General features: G+C 43.8%; 1 protein-coding gene across 1 annotated transcript in view; it reads left to right on the top strand.

Annotated features, from left to right (window-relative positions):
- The window catches only part of Cep120 (centrosomal protein 120), a 69502-nt gene extending 61319 nt beyond the window's left edge, over nt 1–8183 (top strand). The window contains exons 20-21 of the mRNA XM_052742195.1: nt 601–746; nt 6416–8183. Of these exons, the coding sequence (XP_052598155.1) occupies nt 601–746; nt 6416–6650 (381 nt within the window). The 3' untranslated portion in view covers nt 6651–8183. The remainder of the gene's footprint in view (nt 1–600; nt 747–6415) is intronic.
- The last annotated feature ends 11741 nt before the right edge of the window (nt 8184–19924 follow it).

Raw genomic sequence — 19924 nt, 5'->3', positions numbered from 1 at the left:
GCACTCTAAAAACTTAATGATAGAGTCTGTCTTATAAATCATGGAATAACTTCCTCCCATCGAGTGCCATGTTTATTTTAAAATCTTTCATGTATTTCTTTGGAAGAATTGTTAATTTTTTAAATGAAAGTTAAGGTGTATCATTTGATCTCATTTTGTTTTAAAAAAGAAAAAGAATATGTGCTTAGATTTTCATATGAGCCTGGAGAAAAGAAAACAGTTAACTAAACTGGTTGGGCTTAGTGACCAGAGAGCATTGCTAAAGTTCTGTAGACACACCAGTGCATAGACACGGCTCCTAGATGCTCACAGATGCGGGTCCTTCTGCAATCCGTTATGCTGACAAGCAGCTGCTCTTGCCTCACAGTCTTACACACTACCTGTTCGGCAAAACCCATCCTCGTTGGCCATGAGTTAGGACGTCAGAAAGAGAGAGGGATAAAAAGATCTTCAGGAAGAAAGTGGGGCATCCTAAGTAGCATTTGGCCCAGAATTGGCAGTGTATTGTTCTGTCCCAAGTAGGGTCCTATAGTCATAAGTCCAAGTCATAGAAATGGGCGCATTCTGGTAATACACATGTCAACTTTTGTTTCTTTGAAGAGGGAGCAAGAAAGTCAAATGGCTCGCCTTAAAAAGCAGCAAGAGGAGTTGGAGCAGATGCGCCTGCGTTACCTGGCTGCCGAGGAGAAGGAGACGGTGAAAACCGAGCAACAGGAACTGCTGGACATACGGAACGAACTGAACAGGTACCGTCATCACAGATGAGTCCTTTGCCGCTAACGTGGTCTGATGAGACAGCCTTTCAGTTTGGTCTTCCCTGAACTAAGGAGGGCACTGTGTCAGATCAATCTAAGGGAAGAGAAAACAAATACATGCACATGTTTGTGTGGATATGATATAAGGCATGTTCAAAGAGTAAGATTCATTTTTGTATTATCTACAAATTTGATAGGCAAAAAATTTCTCATTTACCAGAACAGTGTTTAACACATAGCATAGCGCTTTTTAAATTGTTTTAAAGTTTTTATTACATTTATTTATTGTATATGTGTGTGTCTGTGCATGTTTCTGCCACATATGTGTGGGTGCCTGTGAAAGCCAGAAATGGATGTTGGTTTCCCTGGAGCTGGAGGAAGCTGGGTGCTGGGAAATGAACCCAGGTCCTCTGGAAGAGCAACAAGTGCACTTAACCAATGAGCCATCTCTCCAGTTACTTTAAGGTGTTTTGTATGACAGCACATTTTGGAAGGTATGGATCATGTTATTTCATAAATGGACAGCAACATCCAAGCTTTTAGCAAAAGTTGCCAAATTATGTTTGTTGAAGAAAATAATAGTGCATATTATTATTATGCACTGTTATGCCTTAAGCATGGCCTAGAGATGACTTTTGCAGTTGACATTATTCAGTGACCTTCTAAGTTCTCTTAACTCTGTCTGATTGAGCTCTGGGCCCACATTATGTTGTTAACTGCGAATTTTCATACATGGAGCTACCATAGACTATCAGGTAGATACAGATGTGCATACCTTGCTCCCCTGGGAGCCACCTGTTGAAGCCCAAACCTTCAATATGATAGTATTTGGAGAGGGAGCCTTTAGCAGACACTTGGGTGTAGATAAGGTGATGATCGCGGAGCCCTCACAGGGGATTAGTGCTCATCTGAGAGACACCAGGGAACAGGCTCACTTTCTTCCCCTTCTTGTGTGAGGATAGACAGAGCAAAAGAGTGGACTGTGCCATAACCCTGATCTTGGACATGCTCGAAGCATGAATAAATCAGTTTTTGAGCCACTCAGTCTGTCCTGTTTTGTTCTGGCAGCCCAAGCCTACCAAGTGGTGCTGTGCACTTAACAGAGATGTGCTTGTCCTTTGAATACATGAAGTCAGAGAAGTTTGTCTTCCAAGATCACCATCTTAAAAACACAGTGGACACTCAGATAGCAGGGCCTTAGACACTTCATTTACTGTTTTCCTATGTTTGCATCCATATGATGGGCTAACGAATGAGACACAGCAAGAGATTAATAATGACCAATAAGACTGAACAATTATAGCACTACACTGTAATAAAAGGTATGTGGACATCGGGCGTCCGTCAGAATACCTTGTGCTCACCCTTCTAATGATGTGGTAGCTGATAGACGGTGGGGATACCATGACCAGTTATTTGAACACGTGCCCTCCGACGCCATGCTAGTCCATCAGACAACTGAGACTAGCAGGCAGCTAGCAGATACAGCTGAACAGAAGGATGATTGATGGCCTGGGCAGATCTGCTGGAAACCTGAGATTCCAGCACACTGCTCAGAGGGCCATGTACTCTAAAACTTAGGAATTGCTTCTTTGGGGGCATTCCATCCAAGGCTTTTGGATCATAGTTCACTTGGTTAGTTGAAAGCACAGAAAGGGGAGCCGTGCACAGGGCAGGCTGTCGCTGCTGTGTTCATGGATGCTGCTTAGTGATTCCTAACATGAACTGCTGGACATCAGGGTCCACAGAAAGGAGAGCCGTGCACAGGGCAGGCTGTTGCTGCTGTGTTCATGGATGCTGCTTAGTGATTCCTAACATGAACTGCTGGACATCAGGGTCCAGGTGAGAACAGCACCACAGGTAAGCCAGGGGACACGGAAGTTACAGATAGTCTCTAGAAACTAGTGAGCTCAGGGTCCGTGATATTATCTGTGTGGCTTTCCAAAGGTGTTGAAGTCCTCGTTAATCTTGTCCTCATCTCTGATCTCATTTCCAAACTTTCTCAGTGAGTTCCTTTGAAATTTTTGAAAAGGTAAGCTAGGCATATAAACCATTTTTAAAAATCCCTGCTGCAGGAGGGCTCAGTCAGAGCTGTTGTGTTACTAATACGAATAACTAAGTTTGAAATTTCTTATACATTAATTCTAAGTTCCCTTTATCAGTGTTAACAGTTATCCTGGAACAGTCACACAGAAATACTGTCGAGTATTCAGTGCTGTCCCTGGAAGCACAGGCTCAGTGCAGCTACAGTGGCAGGAGAAACAAAACTTAGTCTTGAGGATCTTTGGCCGAGTTTTCAACAAACATTTGGTGTCTGCAACACTGTAGACTTGGCAACCAGGAACCTCTGAGTTAGAACATGATCCTTTTCCTCTGAAACGTTGCTGTCCCGTGTAGCCAAGAAACCAAGGGTGTGCTGTGTATTCATGTCTCTTTGGTTGCTTAAAAGGAGACTGAAGGTGCCTGTGAATCCTAGTGAGTCTTACTAATACTCTTCAGTACATCGTGACTCAGAACTGAAACTTTAGAGACAAATGCAGTGTCCTCTGTGTAAGTTAGAAGACAGTCAGTGTATGATGGAGAGACGTGCAGAACAGTTCACACAGAGAAGCCATGGCTGCTCTTACTTTTGTGACCCTGCTGCCAAAGAGCTGGTGCAGCTAAGGACGGTCACAGGCACCATGTTCTTATTCACTGCAGAAAATGTCACTGGGGTTCTTACCAGGGTGTTTCTTCCTTTAAGAGAAATCAGAAGCCAGGCGGCAGTGGCACACACCTTTAATCCCAGCACTCGGGAGGCAGAGGCAGACGGATCTCTGTGGGTTTGAGGCCAGCCTGGTCTACAGAGCAAGATCCAGGACAGGCACCAAAACTACACGGAGAAACCCTGTCTCAAAAAAAAAACCGAGAGAGAGAGAGAGAGAGAGAGAGAGAGAGAGAGAGAGAGAGAGAGAGAGAGAGAGGATACCAAGATATCTTCAGTGCAGTGGGACCATGCCAGCAAGATGCAATATATCATGGCATTAAATGGGTAGGAGAGAGTTGGGGATATTGAACCTGGAGAAGAGAGCCCTTGGGAGAAGGGATAACTAGCTGTCTGAAAATACCTGGAGGACTGCCATATTAGAAGGAAATAGGTTCTCCTCTTGGACAAACAAAAAGCATTAAGAGGATTAAGAGGTATACTGAGCTCACATGATGAGGAACTTTTTAACAGCAGCCCTGTAGGTTCCGAGGCAGGAAGCAAGTGAGTGGGACAGAGATAGCATTTGTCAGGCATATTATCAAAGTTTACTGTTGGAATTCTAAGGGCTTCCTTAGCTAGCAAGTTTAAATATTCTATTGTGATCGTGACAATGTCAGTAAATACTTGATAGGGGTTATTGCTTATATAAAAATTTACATTTTCCCTTCTATAACCAGGTAATTTTAAAGGGGACGTGATTAGACCTGTTGGTCTATAGTTTAGCACCATGGATCGTGAGTTTGTCTAGAAGGCCCCTTCCTCCTATGTGGCTGTAATAATTAGCACAGGAGATATGGCTCAGGACATAAAAAGTGTTTGCCGTGCAGGCATGAGACCCTGAGTTTGAATCCCAAGAACACAAGAAAAGGATGCACAGTAGTGCATATCACTAATCCCAATGCTCCTGCAGGGAAATGGGAGGAGGAGACAAGATTTCCCAGAAGCCTCCTAGGTTAGCTAGCCTGGCATCCAGCACAGAATAACAACAAAGAGGTTCTGTCTCAAAGTGGAAGGGAGGACTACTGAGGTTGGTCTCTGTCCTCTGCCCATGTACTGTGACATGCATGAATGTCCTCCCCCGTGTGTGTGTGTGTGTGTGTGTGTGTGTGTGTGTGTGTGTGTGTTACATACACATACATGAATTAGGGTAAAGGATGAGTTCTTACTCATCTGCATGCATTGTTCAAATTCAATGGGAAATTAGAAGTGTTGCTACAGTTCATTGGCACAGCATCCTCAGTATTGACATTTTTCTGAGAGCAGATGGAGGCACTTGACACCCTCCTTAAGCTGTAGACTTTAGTATAAGGATAAGCTGTATACTTTAGTATAAGTATAACTCCTTATAACTTTTATAAGGAGTTACAGTTTTGTATTTCAGAACCATCTGAACAAATGAAACTGTTTACTGCTAGTAACATGCACTGTCTGGGGCCAGGCCTCCTGATTCTGCTGCTTCCGCTCTCTCCCTGATCTGTACAAAATTAGATGCAGAATTATAACCAGCTCTTAAAGAACTGAAGTTAATCCTAAAATGGTCCATCACAAGGGTTCATATTCTTACTGCTGGGAACACCATTTTATATATATATACACACACACACACAAGTACAACTCCCTGTCCATCTTCAAGGCAGTAGTCCATCTGAAATATTGGAATACCCAAACAGCATCTGCTCCTACCTCCCTCTCCAGATGAGGACATCAGAACTGAGACCAGGAAATACACAGACCAGATCTTTGCACACCATGCCCTCTGACCCAGGCTTCTGTGTTCACGGAGTTGTACTTGTATAAGTAATCAGAGACATCGGCTCTTTCACACGCTGCTCTTTCCTTCTTGACTCACTACACGTGCCCCAAGATGCTTTGGTATAAGTAGCTATTTAATGAGTAAATTTAAAGAAAATTCTGTGTTGAAATAGCAAAGATTGATTTACAACTAAAGATAGACAATGAAGGATGCCTGCATATAGAGTATCACTAAAAAAGCTTAGGGCTGGAGAGGTGGCTCGGGGGTTTGTAGTGTGTACTGCTCTTTCAGAGGACCCGCGTTTGGTTCCCACGACTACCTGTAACTCCAGCTCCAGGCTGTCTGGCACCTTCTGATGGCAACTGAATTCATGTGTACATCCACACTTAGACACTTAATTATATGTTACATATAATTAAAAATAAATATTTTTTAAATTAAGTAGATCCATCTTAATTAAAAACAAAATATTTATTTTTATGTTCTGGATAAAATTGAAGATTATTATTATTTTCTTCTTTATATAGATGTATAATTTCTGTGGTGTCTACATTTGGGTTTTGTTTTAAGTGGCAGGAACTGGGGGCTGTGGTGGCGCACACCTTTAATCCCAGCACTAGGGAGGCAGAAGCAGGATTTCTGTTTGAGGCCAGCCTGGTCTACAGAGAGAGTTCCAGGACAGTCATGGTTGCACGAGAAACCCTGTTTTTTTGTTGTTGTTGTTGTTGTTGTTTTGTTTTGGTTTTTTTTTTGCAGGGTGGGAATTAAGTGTCAGGAACTGAACCAAGGGACTTGAAGTGGCAGACAAGTGCTGTCTCACTGACAGTGAGCTCTGTCCCAGTCCCTTGCTTTTGTGTTTGAAACTGTCTTGCTGTGCAGCCCAGGCTGGCCTGGAATTTGTGGTCTTTCTGCCTCTCCCTCCGGTGCTGGACTTAGGGCATGTCACATTGTGCCTTGCTGTTTTCGTGCATTCTGTAAGTACAAACACATACAAATGTCTTTATAAATGTACTTCTGACTAGTCAGGTGGTAATTATTAGTTTCTGTTTTCTTCCTAAAACACTAGTCACACTTGTGACTTACCTTGTTTTTAAATAGTGCTGTTAGGAAAACTAAAATGGTTTTCGTCAGCTAGCGTGGCGTTTGTTCTTGACCTTTCAGGTTAAGGCAGCAAGAACAGAAGCAGTACCAGGACTGCAGAGAGATAGCAGCTGGGCCGCTGGGCAGCCCGCGGGCCTCTGCGCTGGAGGAAGGCCTGGATGACTATCTGACCCGGCTGATAGAGGAAAGGGACACTCTGATGAGAACCGGCGTGTATAACCACGAAGACCGAATAATAAGTGAGCTAGACCGGCAGATCAGAGAGGTTTTGGCAAAAAACATTGCCAGTAATTAGTAACGTTTGGGAGATCTCTGCAGGTAGTCTAGATCTGGATTTTAACTTTTTTGTAAAATCCTCAAAAGCAAGAGAAATGACTATTTTGGAATGCTCTTTTTAATTTTTTATAAGCTGAATTTTGTATGTTACTGTATATAGTATTTATTTGATTTTACTTACGCTACCTCTCCTATGCTGGTTTCATTTGTAATGTATTTTATATGCTCATTTAAAATGACTTTTCAGTGTTCTTTGACTTCAAATCTGTTGTCTGACTATAAAAACAGCTTTTCACACCGTGTTCCGGGGGAGCTGGCCGCAGTCATTTTCAGCTACCTAATCCCTCCTGTTGAGCCCCAGAGTACGTGTGCACTTTAAAGATGCTGCCTGCCTCTCCTTTGACCGTGGATGTCTTCAGTTGAAGCCAGTTCTAAATGCAGCCATTTTTAAAAATCACTTCATAGGACCAGTTTTTTTCCCTTAACCTGTGGTATTTGCAGTCTCAGGCAGAGAAGCTGTGTGGTATATTGGGTGACAAGTTAATCATTTGTTTAAGTACAGTTCACGCAGATGTAGAACAATTGAATACCAAACTTCATCCTGCTCCACTCTAAGAATATAGGATAATAACTTGATCTGGTCTTCTCCAAGGGCCTCCTGCTCAAGACCGGATGAGGTCTGGTGGTGGTGGTAAAATTATCAGTTGCCTTTATTTCTCAGTGATGGCAGTAGTAAGCTCTTACCGCTTCAGAAACAGAATATGGAAACACACCTAAGGCTTAGCTGAACAAAACAAACAAAACTGAACTATTTTTTCACTCTCTCTACATTCAGTCTTTTTTCAAAGGCACCCAAGAGCAAGTGTGTACAGTGCCATGCCCTGTGAACATCCAGAGTTCCTCTAGATCGTGTTCTCCAGAGCCAGCTCTCTCCTCATGGCGGCACTCACCACTGTCTCCAATGACACAGAGCAGGTGAATCAGCAAACTCCCGGTTCAGGTCGGGTCTTAAAATACATAAAGTTTAAAAATTCTGATTCCCAAATATAACGAATGTAAGTGTATACTTTAGGGCATATGTACTAATTACCAGTAACTTCAACAAAGGCAGAGTAGGTTATATGGTAATTAATTGTTCATTAAGTATATTTCTTGTTTGTGAAATTGAAACCCCTATAGGCATCATATGCTGCTTTTCTTTAATTAACGAAGTCTTAGTCTTCTAAGAGTAACCCAGTAAATAACAGAGGGTTACTGGATGCGAGGGTGATGAGACTGATAATCATAGCAGGGATTTGAAATATGAATTATGGTTACATGTTCCTGATTTTTTTGGTGACACATGAATGGAGCAAAAGTATTTTTGTCTTGGAAGGTCCCGGCCCAACGCTGGTTCCTCCACCAGCATCCTGTGAAGCCTGGAGCTTTCCAAACACTAGAGGGGGCCTTAGGGTAAACAGAAAGGACTTTGTGAAGTGTACGTGTTCTTTGCCTTCCAGAAAGCCATCTCTGAGCTACTGTAATTTGACAAATAAAATCCTAACTGTGTGCATCCTTGAGGTCTGCAGTCTCTCTTTGTTTCTGAGCAGAGCATAGGTGCTGGCTTCTTCCTGTGTTTTTGTTTGTTCCAGGTGCTTCCGCTGCATATTTGACGTGTCTTACAGTGGGGAGAAGCTGAAATGTTAGCTTGTCACTCCGTTAGCAACAGCCAACACATTTGTAAGTGGTGCCTTACACATTCACACCCATCATTTGCTCAAGTCGTGGTCAGTGCGTGGGGGCCCCTGCAGCAGCTAGTGAGCATGTCTCTGTAAGGTCTGTAGTTTTCTAAAGATGCTACCTGAGAGGGGCGCATTGGGTTTGCAGGGTAGAGCTAGCACTGTGTCTGTGTACACTTTGAGAATTCCTCTACTGGGCTATCCCAGTGAAGCAGATCTGAGTGTGTACGGGTGGTCTGAAGATGTGCTGGGGCTCTGTACAAACGGAGGAGATGACAGTCATCTGACCATATGATTTTCTATACTGACTGGCCAGAGGAGTTCACAGGTTGTCCAGTATTTATTGTGTGTGTGAAGACACCCCAGATGTTGAACTGAGACTAGACTGACCTGGTTATTACAGCTTACAGGAAGGACTTTCTCTCTGATAGCTGTGTGTGGACTTTTAAAGTGTGGTCTCACTGCTACTGCATCTAGCTTACCTCACATGAGTTTTCAAAAACTTTTCAAATCTAATAGTGTGTATGTGTGCATGATGTGTGTGGGGTGCGGTACTCTGTGTGTGTGTTGTGAAATGTGTGCGGACAACTATATATGGTCGGTTCTTTCCCTGTGCCTTTACATGGGTACCAGGGGTTGAACTCAGGTGGCCAGGCTCGTACAGAAAGCACCTTTGTCCTCTGAGCCACCTTGCCAGTCTCCCTAACACGATATTTACTTGATAAAATTCGTATTCCACATAAAATAAAATTTATTAAAGTGTATAATTTCATGGCTTTGTGTGTTTACAAGGTTATGCGGCATCATCACTATTTAAAATACTTTTGTTACCCCCAAAGAAAACCTCTACACAATGTAATTGTTCTTCATTTTCCTCAGTGTTGAACCCCAGGTACCACTAATCTGCTTTCTGCCTCCTGTAGACATTTCACTTACAGGAACCCCAAACTTTCTATCTAAAGGATATTAACAAGCCTAAAGTGTAAATTTTCTATAAGAGGTCCTTTAGGATGAAACATTATCAGATGTCGAACTGATAGCCACATCCAGAAGGCTGGCATATGAGTAGACTCAACTATTATTTTATCCATCATCTTAGTATTGGCCATAACTAGTACAAAGTAGATAGCGTAGTTGAGCATCCTGCTGCTGGAACAAGGCATGTGTCAGCCATTGCTATGGACCAGAACTGCACACGTGCAATGTTCTATGGAGTCTGTGGGTTATTTGATGCACAGTCAGCCAGAACGTAAGTCATTGTCCATGGGAGATTGGTTCCAGGAGCCACGGGTAAGTAGCAGAGTCTGTGAAGACTCACGTTCCATGGATTCAATGGTATAGTGTTCACATACAACTGTCACACAGCCTTCCCTGTCCTTAACTCACCTGTAGAAGATATAGCCCCTAATACAATTAAGCACTGTGTAATTAGTTGGTATGCTGTATCATGAAGTCAACAATGAAAGAAAAATCCACACATGTTCAGTCCAGATGCAATGTTTCTCTGTTTTTGATGCACAGTGGGATCCATGGAGGCAGCCCTTAGAGACAGAAGCTGACTGCATTTGCCAAGTTCATGTGGGAGTGAATAAATATCAATTGTGCGTGTTTTGCCTGTTAAAGATTCAGGCTCCCTTGGCCTGACTGGTGGGCTTATGAATTTGTGGCATGACTGGCTGCCATTTTGTTGAAGTTAAGGAATTCTGTTTACCAGATTGGTAAAGACCAAAGTTTCAAAGTGATAGATATAGAGTATAGAAGAGGGGTCTCCAGAGGGTTGGGAGTTGCTGTTGATCAGTGGCAGAGTTGTTGTTCTTGGTACGGAAATAGGTATACTGTCAACATAGTACACATTAGCTGCAGGACAACCCAATGAAATGCTGGAAATGCCAAGCTCATGTTGTATGGTTTATACCAGTTGAAAAATACCTGCTTCGAGTTTTGCCTACGTTGGCATATCCTGCTCCCGGGCTGAATGGTCTCTACCCAAGATTCACCTGTCCAGCCAGCCCTTCACACGTGTTTATAGTACCTCAAGGAACAAAATCCTCGACACTGAGAATTATATCCTTTCTGTTGTGTAGCATTAAAGAGACTGCTGCTTTTTAAAGTTAGCAGGCAGTCCTGACCTTAGGTATAAATTTGAGAGAGAATTTTCCTATACATTACTAGTAGTCAGCCTCAGATGTAGTATTTTAGATATATATCTTAGATGTAGACCTCTTGGTTGGTGGTCTTAACTGACAGGGTGGTTGGGGTGGGAATGTTGAATAAAATCTGCAATGACTTTTATTTAGGATTTAAAAACTTAAACTCTGCTATCTGCCCCTTGGTAACTGTAGCCTTGGAGCCTACACTTTACAGTGTTTACTTTGTCTGCCACCCTGTCCAGAACAGTTGTGTCTTAACTGATGGGCCATCTGCATCCACGACTAGGGAGACAAAGATGGAACTCATCCATCTGGAGGTAAGTGGGAAAGTGACATGCTTGAGGACCCGATTTCTACTGGAACCCAAAGAGCAAGCAGGCTTCACACTCTATACACAGCAGTTCTCAACCTGTGGGCCAAGACCCCTGTGGGGGTCACACATCAGATATATATCCTGCATGCCAGATATTTATGCTAAGATTCAGAACAGTAGCAAAATTACGGTTATGGAGTAGCAACTAAATAGTTTTATACATGAGGGTCGCAGCATTGGGAAGGTTGAGAACGCTGCTCTTACGCAACCCTTGGCGTGGGGGTGGAACCCACGAGTGTCAGGAATGTAGCGGTGAGAAGGCCACCCTAGACTTGACACCTTTCTGTTTGCTTCTCGGGGGGTTGCCTTGGTGTTTTCATTAGAAATGTTTGTACAGATGTAGGCCCTTCAGATACAATGTTGCTGAAGTGGAGACTTGGAAGTGGAGCTTTCAGACGGAGAGGGCTGGAGATCTGTTTAGAGAGATTAATGTATAGATAAATAACTTAGGGACTCATTCCTAAATGTACAGTCGTCCCTAGAGGCTTTTAAAGATGTGGTCATTATATTCTCAAGACTGTAAGAATGTTGTTGAACCTGTCGTTCGTAATAGGGACCTAAAACGAGACCCATTTGTCATCTCTTCCTGGAAGCCCTTCACCCACAAATTCAAATAACTTACAAAAATTGGGCAGGCATGGCTCTTTTCCCAAGTAACTTGTTAGCTAGTCCGAAGCAGATTAAGAGTTGGCTAGAACAAAGAAAATACTCGGGCAAAATCGTGCTTTGCTGTGGTTATGCCAGTGTGGTAGTGAGTGCTGACGCAGTAGAAGCAGGCTGTGGGGCCCACTCTCCATCCAGCGCTTCCCCAGTCCTCATCCCAGCTGATAAGTAGGATTGAAAGCATTTCCAAAGCAATCTAAGGAGATGAGAAAGGGTTGGTTTCTAAAATTTCCATTTATTTTCTTGAAAGAAATTCTGACCCTCTCACATAGTAGTTCTCAACCTGTGGGTTGCAACCCCCTTTGGTGGGGGTGGTGTTGAACAACCCTTTCATAGGGATCCCCAAAGACCATCAGAAAACACAGATAATTTCGTTATGGTTCAAAGCAGTAGCAAAATGACAGTTATGAAGTAGCAACGAAAATAATTTTATGGTTGGGGAGTCATCACCACATGAACTGTATTAAGGGGTCGCAGTATTAGGAGGGTTGAGAACCACTGCTCTAACAAGATTATTCTTACATGACTTTAGGTCAGGTCGCACAAGATGCAGTGCCCCGGATGTGGCATGTCAAACCAAGACCTTGAGGCATTAGTATTCAGCACCTAGCTGGCCTCTCCCGGTTTAGATTGGAGGAGATAGTTGAGTGGCCTGCTTGCTATATCCACCTGATTGTTGCTTTGAGGAAGGACGTTTCAATTCCTAATTTAGAGTCCTTGTTGGCAGATGAGATTAATGGTCCTTTCTTGGCTTCTGGCAGAAGTTTGTTTAGGTAACTAACTGAAATAAAATTTGCACAAAGAAAATAAAAGTGCCAGATAAGAAATAGGTGTGTGGAATAGTTTTTAGAAGCGTTTTAGCCCACGGACGTTTTTTTCTTTTCGCCAATAAAAGTTGCATTTGCTGCCCCAATCAGATCTAATACCCGGTGTGCCAGCTTTAAAAAAAATTAAAAAATGCACCTGAAGGCAATTGAACTTGCAAGCCTGCATTGAGTTCACCATCGTTCCCTGTGCCGTCAAGCTCCCCTTCTTTCTCTGTGCCCTTCTGACTGTGTGATTATCTAACAAGCAAAAAATGGCCTTTGAGGGGCCTGAGGAGATGACTCAGCCAGTAAAGAACCTCCTTCATGAATATGGGGAGCTCCAGGACCCGCATACGGCCTGGCATAGCAGCACAGATCTGTAACTCCAATGCTGGGGGACAGGGACGGGCAGATCCCAGACACCCATTGGCTGGCCTAGCCAAGTAGATGAGTTGCAGGTTCAGGAAGGGATATTGTCGGAAAAATAAGTGAAGGTGACCTGGGACGCGGTGGCATATATCTTTAATCGTAGCACTCAAATGGCAGAGGATCTCCGTGGGTTCCAGGCCAGGCAGAGCTCCATGGTGAGACCCTAGCTCTAAGTAAATGAAGCTGGAGGGCCAGTGTGATGACTCGGCTGGTCGTGTGCCGCTTGCTGTGCAAATGTGGTTCTCTGAATCCTACCCCTGGAACCCATGTAAAGGTCGGAGGAGAGACCTGACCTCTACATGTGTGCCATGCCACATGTCCCCCCCTCAACATCATACACAGACATGCACATTTTAAAATTTGTTACATTTACAAAATAAAATTGAAGTTGGAAAAGATAATGGAGGTAGGCCTAGTGGAGGCTGAGGCAGGAGGATCACAGGTTCAAGGGCAACCTGCGTAACTTGGTGAAGCCTTGTCTCAAAAGTTAAAAGAGCTGGCAAGGGTATAGTGGTAAGGTATGTGTCAAGTATATGTCATCCCCAGATTTAGTCCCTAGTACCAAAATCAAACACAGAGTAAAAAGTGAATACAATAACATGCCACATCTTCCTCCTCACGCTGCCCACTTCCCAGGGGTGGCTGCAGGGCCAGCCAGGATGGAAGGGAGACAAAAGCTTCTGATTACAGCATTATTCTTAAAAGCTCTAATTATGTATGTTATCGTGTGAAAAGGGACCTGTGCAAATTTAGTACAAGCATTTGGATACTGACTTTAATAGTTACAGGGTTATCAAAGCTGTTTGAGCCAGAGAAGCAATTTATGTCATAAACATCAGGTGGTCTTCCTAGTCATGGGAAATCTCAGAGGGAGGCTATGAGATTTGTTTATTGGCCTGCGCTTTATGAAGAGGGTTCAGTGGGGGAGGGGAGAGGTACAGGCAAACCTTGCTGTAATCTGAGGTGCCCTTAAAAACTATAGGACCCAGTGTGATTCATAGATGACACATTTGCCATTTGGAAATCCAAGTACTGCTGTAGTCTGAACGGATCGTCAGGATTCCTACCTTGAAGCCTAATCACCAGACATGAGATCAGAAGACAGCCTTTGGGAGAGGAATGAACGCATCTTGGAGGTGAAGCCCTTGGGATTGGGACACATGGCCTATTGGAGACTCGGCATACTTCTCTACCAGCATACTTCTCTACCGCCACATGAGGTCCTGGATACAAGGTACCATGTATGAACAAAGGAACTGAAGCTATTTGGCTTCCAGTATTTTATCATAGCAGTCCAAATAGATTATTAAGACAAGTGATACTATTGTTCAGGTGAATAAAAGCTTTGGGGGAAAAAAAAAATCTAACATCCATTCTTTGTAAGAATTCCCCTGCAAAATAGATAAAAGAGAATTTCTTCCTAGCTTAAGCTGTTTATGTGAAAACCTACAGCTACCATGACATTATTGGTGACCCGGAGCTTTCCTCAGAGTTCAGGAAGAAAAGCAAGTGTCTGCTCTGCCTCCATTCAATATTTTATTGAAGTTCAGAACCACTGAAATAAGACACAAAGGGAGACTAATACATTTAGATTGGAAAGGTAAAAATAAAATGCTTTTTGCAGAGGATATGCTCAAGTGTCTAAATCAGATATCCAATGCAGTCCACAAAGCTACCAGAACCAGTAGGGAAATTTGGCAAGGTTGCAGAATAAAGATCAATATGAGAAACAGAAGGATTGGTCCCATCTCCACACTGTGGCATCAACCCTCTCAGCACAAAAGTGTGCAAGGCTTTAAAATAAGTGAAACATAAAGGTGAAATACACACTTGAAATGCTTTCCTGGGGGGAAGGAAAGGACAGCTGAGTAAGTCAAGGCCTGCCACATGTGTCTGTCAGAAGAATGGGTGTTTGGCTGGGATTAAAGCCTGTACAGGAAGAGGAAATGACATTCTGTACAGGAATAGGAAGAAAAAAAATCATAAAAATCCACATGGAACCATAAAAGACGCGGCGCCCGCACCACCCCCCCCCCGCCCCCCGCCGCCCCCAATAACCAAAGCAATCTTGAGTAAAATGAACAAAGCTTGAAGGCATCAAAATGCCTGATTTCAAACTATACTACAAATCTATAGTAAACAAAACACCATGGTACTGGCATAAGAACCAACTTGTGGACCAATGAAATAGAGAATCCGCAAATAAATACAGAAACAGGTACCATGATGCTTCAGCGTGATGGCCAAGTTGATGGAATGTAGGATCACCATGGAAACAAATCCCTGGATGTGTCTGAGGGAGTTTTCAGACTGGGTTAACTGAGGTGAGAAGACCCACCAAAGTTGGGGGAGCCCTTCTGATAGGCTGGAGTCCCAGACTGAATGAAAGAGGGCAAGCTGACGCCCTCAAGTTTCTCTTCTACCGTCCTGCCTTCCCCCACGCTGGACTGCACCCTTGTCTTCTTCCTTAACTTTTCCGTCACTCGGAGAAAACGCTATGACCAAAGCAACCTAGAGAAGAAAGGATTCCATTTGGGGGCTCACAGTTCTGGAGAGTTACAATCCATGATCGTCGTGGTGGGTGGCAGTAGGCAGGCAGGCATGGCTCTGGGTCTAGAACTGAATCAGAAAGAGAGAGCGAACAGCACAATGTGGGCTTTTTGAGACCTCCAAGCTCACCCCTGGTGACACACCTCCTCCTACAAAACCGCCCTTCTTAATCTTTCCAAAATAGTTCCGCCAACTGGGGACTGTCAGTTTCCAGAGAAACCTGGGACAAATCTCACTCGGTACCTGTGGCTCCTCCCAGCATTTCTCACCCCGCCCCCTACCCTAAACCTCACCAGCTGGGGGGCTGGACTTCCTCCCCTGCTTCTGATCCCTGGGCTAGGGCTCTCTTGGTTCCCATGCGCTCTCTTGGCCCCTGGTTCCTCTCTTGGCCTCTTGGTCCACAGCTCCTCTCTCGATCTGCTTGCCCTCGCTCCTCTTCGTCTCCTGCTCTCCCTGCCCCTTCCTCTCATGGCCTGGTTCAGTCTGGACCCTTCCAGATGACTCCGGCTGTTCTCTCCCTCATATTTACAATAAAACCAGTCTCTTCAACCATACCTAGGGTGATCGTGTCTTCATTTTCATTCAGGGACCAAGTCTTCAAACATGAGCCTATGGGGGTTCCTTCTCACTCAGACCATCACAGCGCTCACACTGGGAGATGAAGTGGAAACCTCCCTTCCTGAGTGGCTTTCGTCGGCTTAAGACACAGATACAAGCAGCAAAATGTGCGTCGGAGAAAAACAGTCTGTGCAGTAAACGGCGCTGGGAAAACGGGGCATCTGAGCGCGGGGGACCAACACTAGATCGCTATCCCACCACAGGCAAAAGCCAACTCAAACGACCTGCACTTAAGACAGGAAGAGACCTTCTGAACAGGACTCCAGCAGCATATGAGGGACCACACCAAACAGAAGCTTCTCCTCGGCAAATACAGCCTATAGAAATTACCTGATAGTCCTTACACATTGAGACTTTGCTTCCTTTTGCAAGGAAATTGAAGCAGTCTGTGAAACCACACTTCATTCAGAAGGGAATTAAGATTTTTTTTGAAGGAAAAAAGAGAAAATACACCTGGCAAACACTTAAATTCAGGGGAAACACTCATGAGCAGGATTAGTGTCCTAACAGATACTTAGTGGGACAGCTTGAAGTTGCTGGAATGTCACATTAAGCTAGAGGATAGTGCAATGGTAGGTGGTCGGTCTCGCATGTGTGAGGACCTGGGTTCCATTCACAGCACAGCCAAAAGACAAAACAAGTCAAACACCTATGGCAAGAATAAAAGACTAGCTGAAGTGGCCTGAGATTACTGAGCTAGCAATAACTGCTGTAACTTTATATAGGCTTTCTATCCCCAGAGACAGATAGCAAACCTTCAAAGTCTACCTAAGAATTCAGAAAACTTGAGCATATATTAGGCCAGGAGCAGTGTTAAAATACTCAAAAAAAGCACAGACTGACAAATAAGAGTCCCGAAAGGCAAAAGATGCTTCAACATAGAATTTATGTAAATGAGCCAGGTTGGCTGGCTAATCTGGTAAAAGGTATTTGCCACTAAGCATGACAATCTGAGTTCAATCCCACCTGGTGGAAGAAGAGAACTCAGCCTCCACGCTGTCCTCTGACATCTGCAGGTGTTCCACGCGCACAGGTATGCATATGAGTACATGCACACATAAGTAATTCAATTAATTAATGCAATAATAGTAACTTTTCAAAATGAACGTTTCCTAAAGGGTCTCATCCCATGCAGAGAGAAAAACAGAAGTCAAAACAAATTATAAATCTCTACGAAATAAAGTATTTTTTCAAACAGCGTTTGTCAAACTTTGTTACAGTGCCATTGGCAAGATAGGGAACCAGGAAGTTCAAGACAGACCCTCAGATTCCCATGAAAACATCGAGTAAACAGACAACTGATGTGATTCTCGTGGTTGCCCTGGCAACCAGTCAAGAGTCTGCAGCAACCAAGTGAACAGGCAATCAGGAAAGTTGCAACCCGAAATGTTCAGAAATTCCGTGACAGTTTGTCCATGTGTGCCTCACCCCACCCGGGTACTGAGTGGTGTGGGCAGGAAGGGACGATTCAGTCTCTTCTGCCTCGGGATGGAAGGCAGAGAGTAGAGTTTGAGAAACCCGGAGGGACTGATGATAGCTGTCTGACTTGGCTGAGATCTGGTCATCTGATAGCAGGGTGGAGACTGCTGAGGTGACAAGCATGTGTCATCGGGTGACTGGGAGATGAGATTATGGGCATGAGAATACCAGGGAACATCGAGGTTCTCAAAAGGAAGCAGGGCAAGGACTCTGTGAAAGGTTCACTCACTTGGACACAGCCATACGTACAAGGTAACTAGGAAGGGGGCTGGCATTCACATGCCAGGGAAGAAAATGCATTAATAATAATAATAATAATAATAGAAAGGGACAAAATTTTTAAATGTCATTGAAGGGCCCTTATAAGTCTTTATGCCAGGTTAATTATCAAAGGTTTTCAACTTCTGTGATGGAGCCACATTGCAAATTAAGAGAGATGGTTCTCAAGCTAGTGGGAACTCATGAACTTTAGACCAACAGCTGTGGAGCTGGACTAGGCCCTCTGCATAAGCGAGACAGTTGTGTAGCTTGATCTGCTTAAGGGGCCCCCTGGCAGTAGGGACAGGATGAATCCCTGGTGCATGAGTTGGCTTTTTGAAGCCCAGTGCCTATGCTGGGATGCTTTGCACAGCCTTGATGCAGTGGGAGGGTCTTGGACCTGCTTCAGCTGAATGTAGCAGGCTCTGCTGACTCCCCATGGGAGGCCTTACCTTTTCAGAGGAGGGAATGGAGGGTGGGTTGGAGTAGGGAGAAGGCTTGGGGGGGGTGCGGGAGGAGGGAAGAGAGGGGGATCTGTGATTGGTATGTAAAATGAATAAAAATTTCTTAATAAAAAAAAATGTAAGACCTAAAACTTTATTAGAAGGAACACCTCCAAACAGTTGTCTGTTTAAGTAGACATCTGAGGACAACGTTTGTGATTTCCTAGTCAAATAACAACTGGGGAATGCCGAGAGTGGGAAAAATGGTCTTCTCCACGGAAGAGGCTCCAATACCAAGCAGTCAGATCTGAGATCATATGCATACAGGTAACAAACATTATCTGGAATGGGCCTGTTGCATCTATTTTGGAATACATGTACACGTGTACACACACACACACACACACACACACACACACACACATACACACTTAAAGTAAAAGAGGCTATGAATTTATGGGAGACAACAGGGTGCCTGGAGGGGCTGGAGAAAGGAAAGGGAGAATCTTTTTATTTTTTGAAATTGTAATATCAAAAATTAAATATTATTATTAAAAAATGAAAAAAGGGAGAAATGGTTCTTTCTTCAAATGCCAAGTTTTTAACAGAAGGTCATAAATTATGAAAATAAACAGCTAGGCATAGCCCACTAAAAGAAAAAATTAAAACAAAAATTCCAAGAACCAACTCTGTAGAAACGCAGGCTTCAGACTTACAAAGATGCGAACAGCTATCTCAAACATGCTTGAGAGCTGAAGAATAGTGTGAGCAAAGAACTAAAAGAAAGTACTGGAGAACAGACTGAGAACCTCAACAGAGAGGTAAAAATATTTAAAAGACCTAGACAGAGATTCCAGAGCCAGAAAGTATAACATTGAAACGTGCACTAGCAGTTTGTCAGTAGATTCAGACAGGCAGAAGAAAGAATTCACAGATTTGAAGTCAGTAACAATTGTCACACCTAAGAGAAGAAATGTGTCCTCTTAGGGAGCACCACTGTACAGACCAATACAGTATTAGTGTGGAAGTCCCAGGAAGAGAAGAAACAGGCAGAAGCGGAGAGTTGATTTGAACAATGATTAAATACTTCCAAACACAAGAAAACGTGTGCACATACTAACTCAAGGAGCTAAATGACACCTGTGATAGTTAATTTTGATTGTCAACTTGACGAGCTGCAACATCACCATAAAAGCAGCTCTGGGCACATCTGTGAAGGACCTGTAGGTTGGGTTAATTGGGGTGGGACGACACACCCTAATATGGGCTACACCATTCCATAGTCCAGGGTCTAGTGCTGAATACAAAGGAGAAAGCGAGTTGAACACCAGCCTTCATCTCCCTGCTTCCTGAATGTGGATGCAGTGTGACCAGCACCTCAAGCTCCTGCCCCCACGCCTTCCCCGTGGTGGACTACACCCCCAAACTGTGAGCGGGAATAAACCCTTCCAGCCTTGGGTTGCTTTCGTCAGGGATTTTGTCCAGCAAGGAGAAAAGTGACTAATATAAATGCTAAGATGGATGAACTCATTATAACCAGACTTTCAGAAGCCAAAGAACAAGGGGGTCTTGACCGAGGAGAGTGATGTCACACACAGTGGGGTGACGCTGACCGCTCTAAAAGGAAATGCTAACCTAGAATTCTATCTCAGAACTTCTTCAAAAATGAGGCCACACATAAGACATTCCCCGGTAAACAGAAGCTGAGGGAGTCGCTTGCCATAAAGCCGTCTTCAAACTAACGTGAAAAAGCACTGGGCATTAACTTGAGGCCATAACAATACAAATTTGTCTGGTAAAGGCAAA

This window comes from Peromyscus californicus, unplaced genomic scaffold (genome assembly GCF_007827085.1).
Source record: "Peromyscus californicus insignis strain IS unplaced genomic scaffold, ASM782708v3 Scaffold_17__1_contigs__length_78620276, whole genome shotgun sequence".
Lineage (NCBI taxonomy): Eukaryota > Metazoa > Chordata > Mammalia > Rodentia > Cricetidae > Peromyscus > Peromyscus californicus.
Note: the sequence above shows the minus strand (reverse complement) of the source record. Positions and strands in the feature narration are given on the sequence as shown.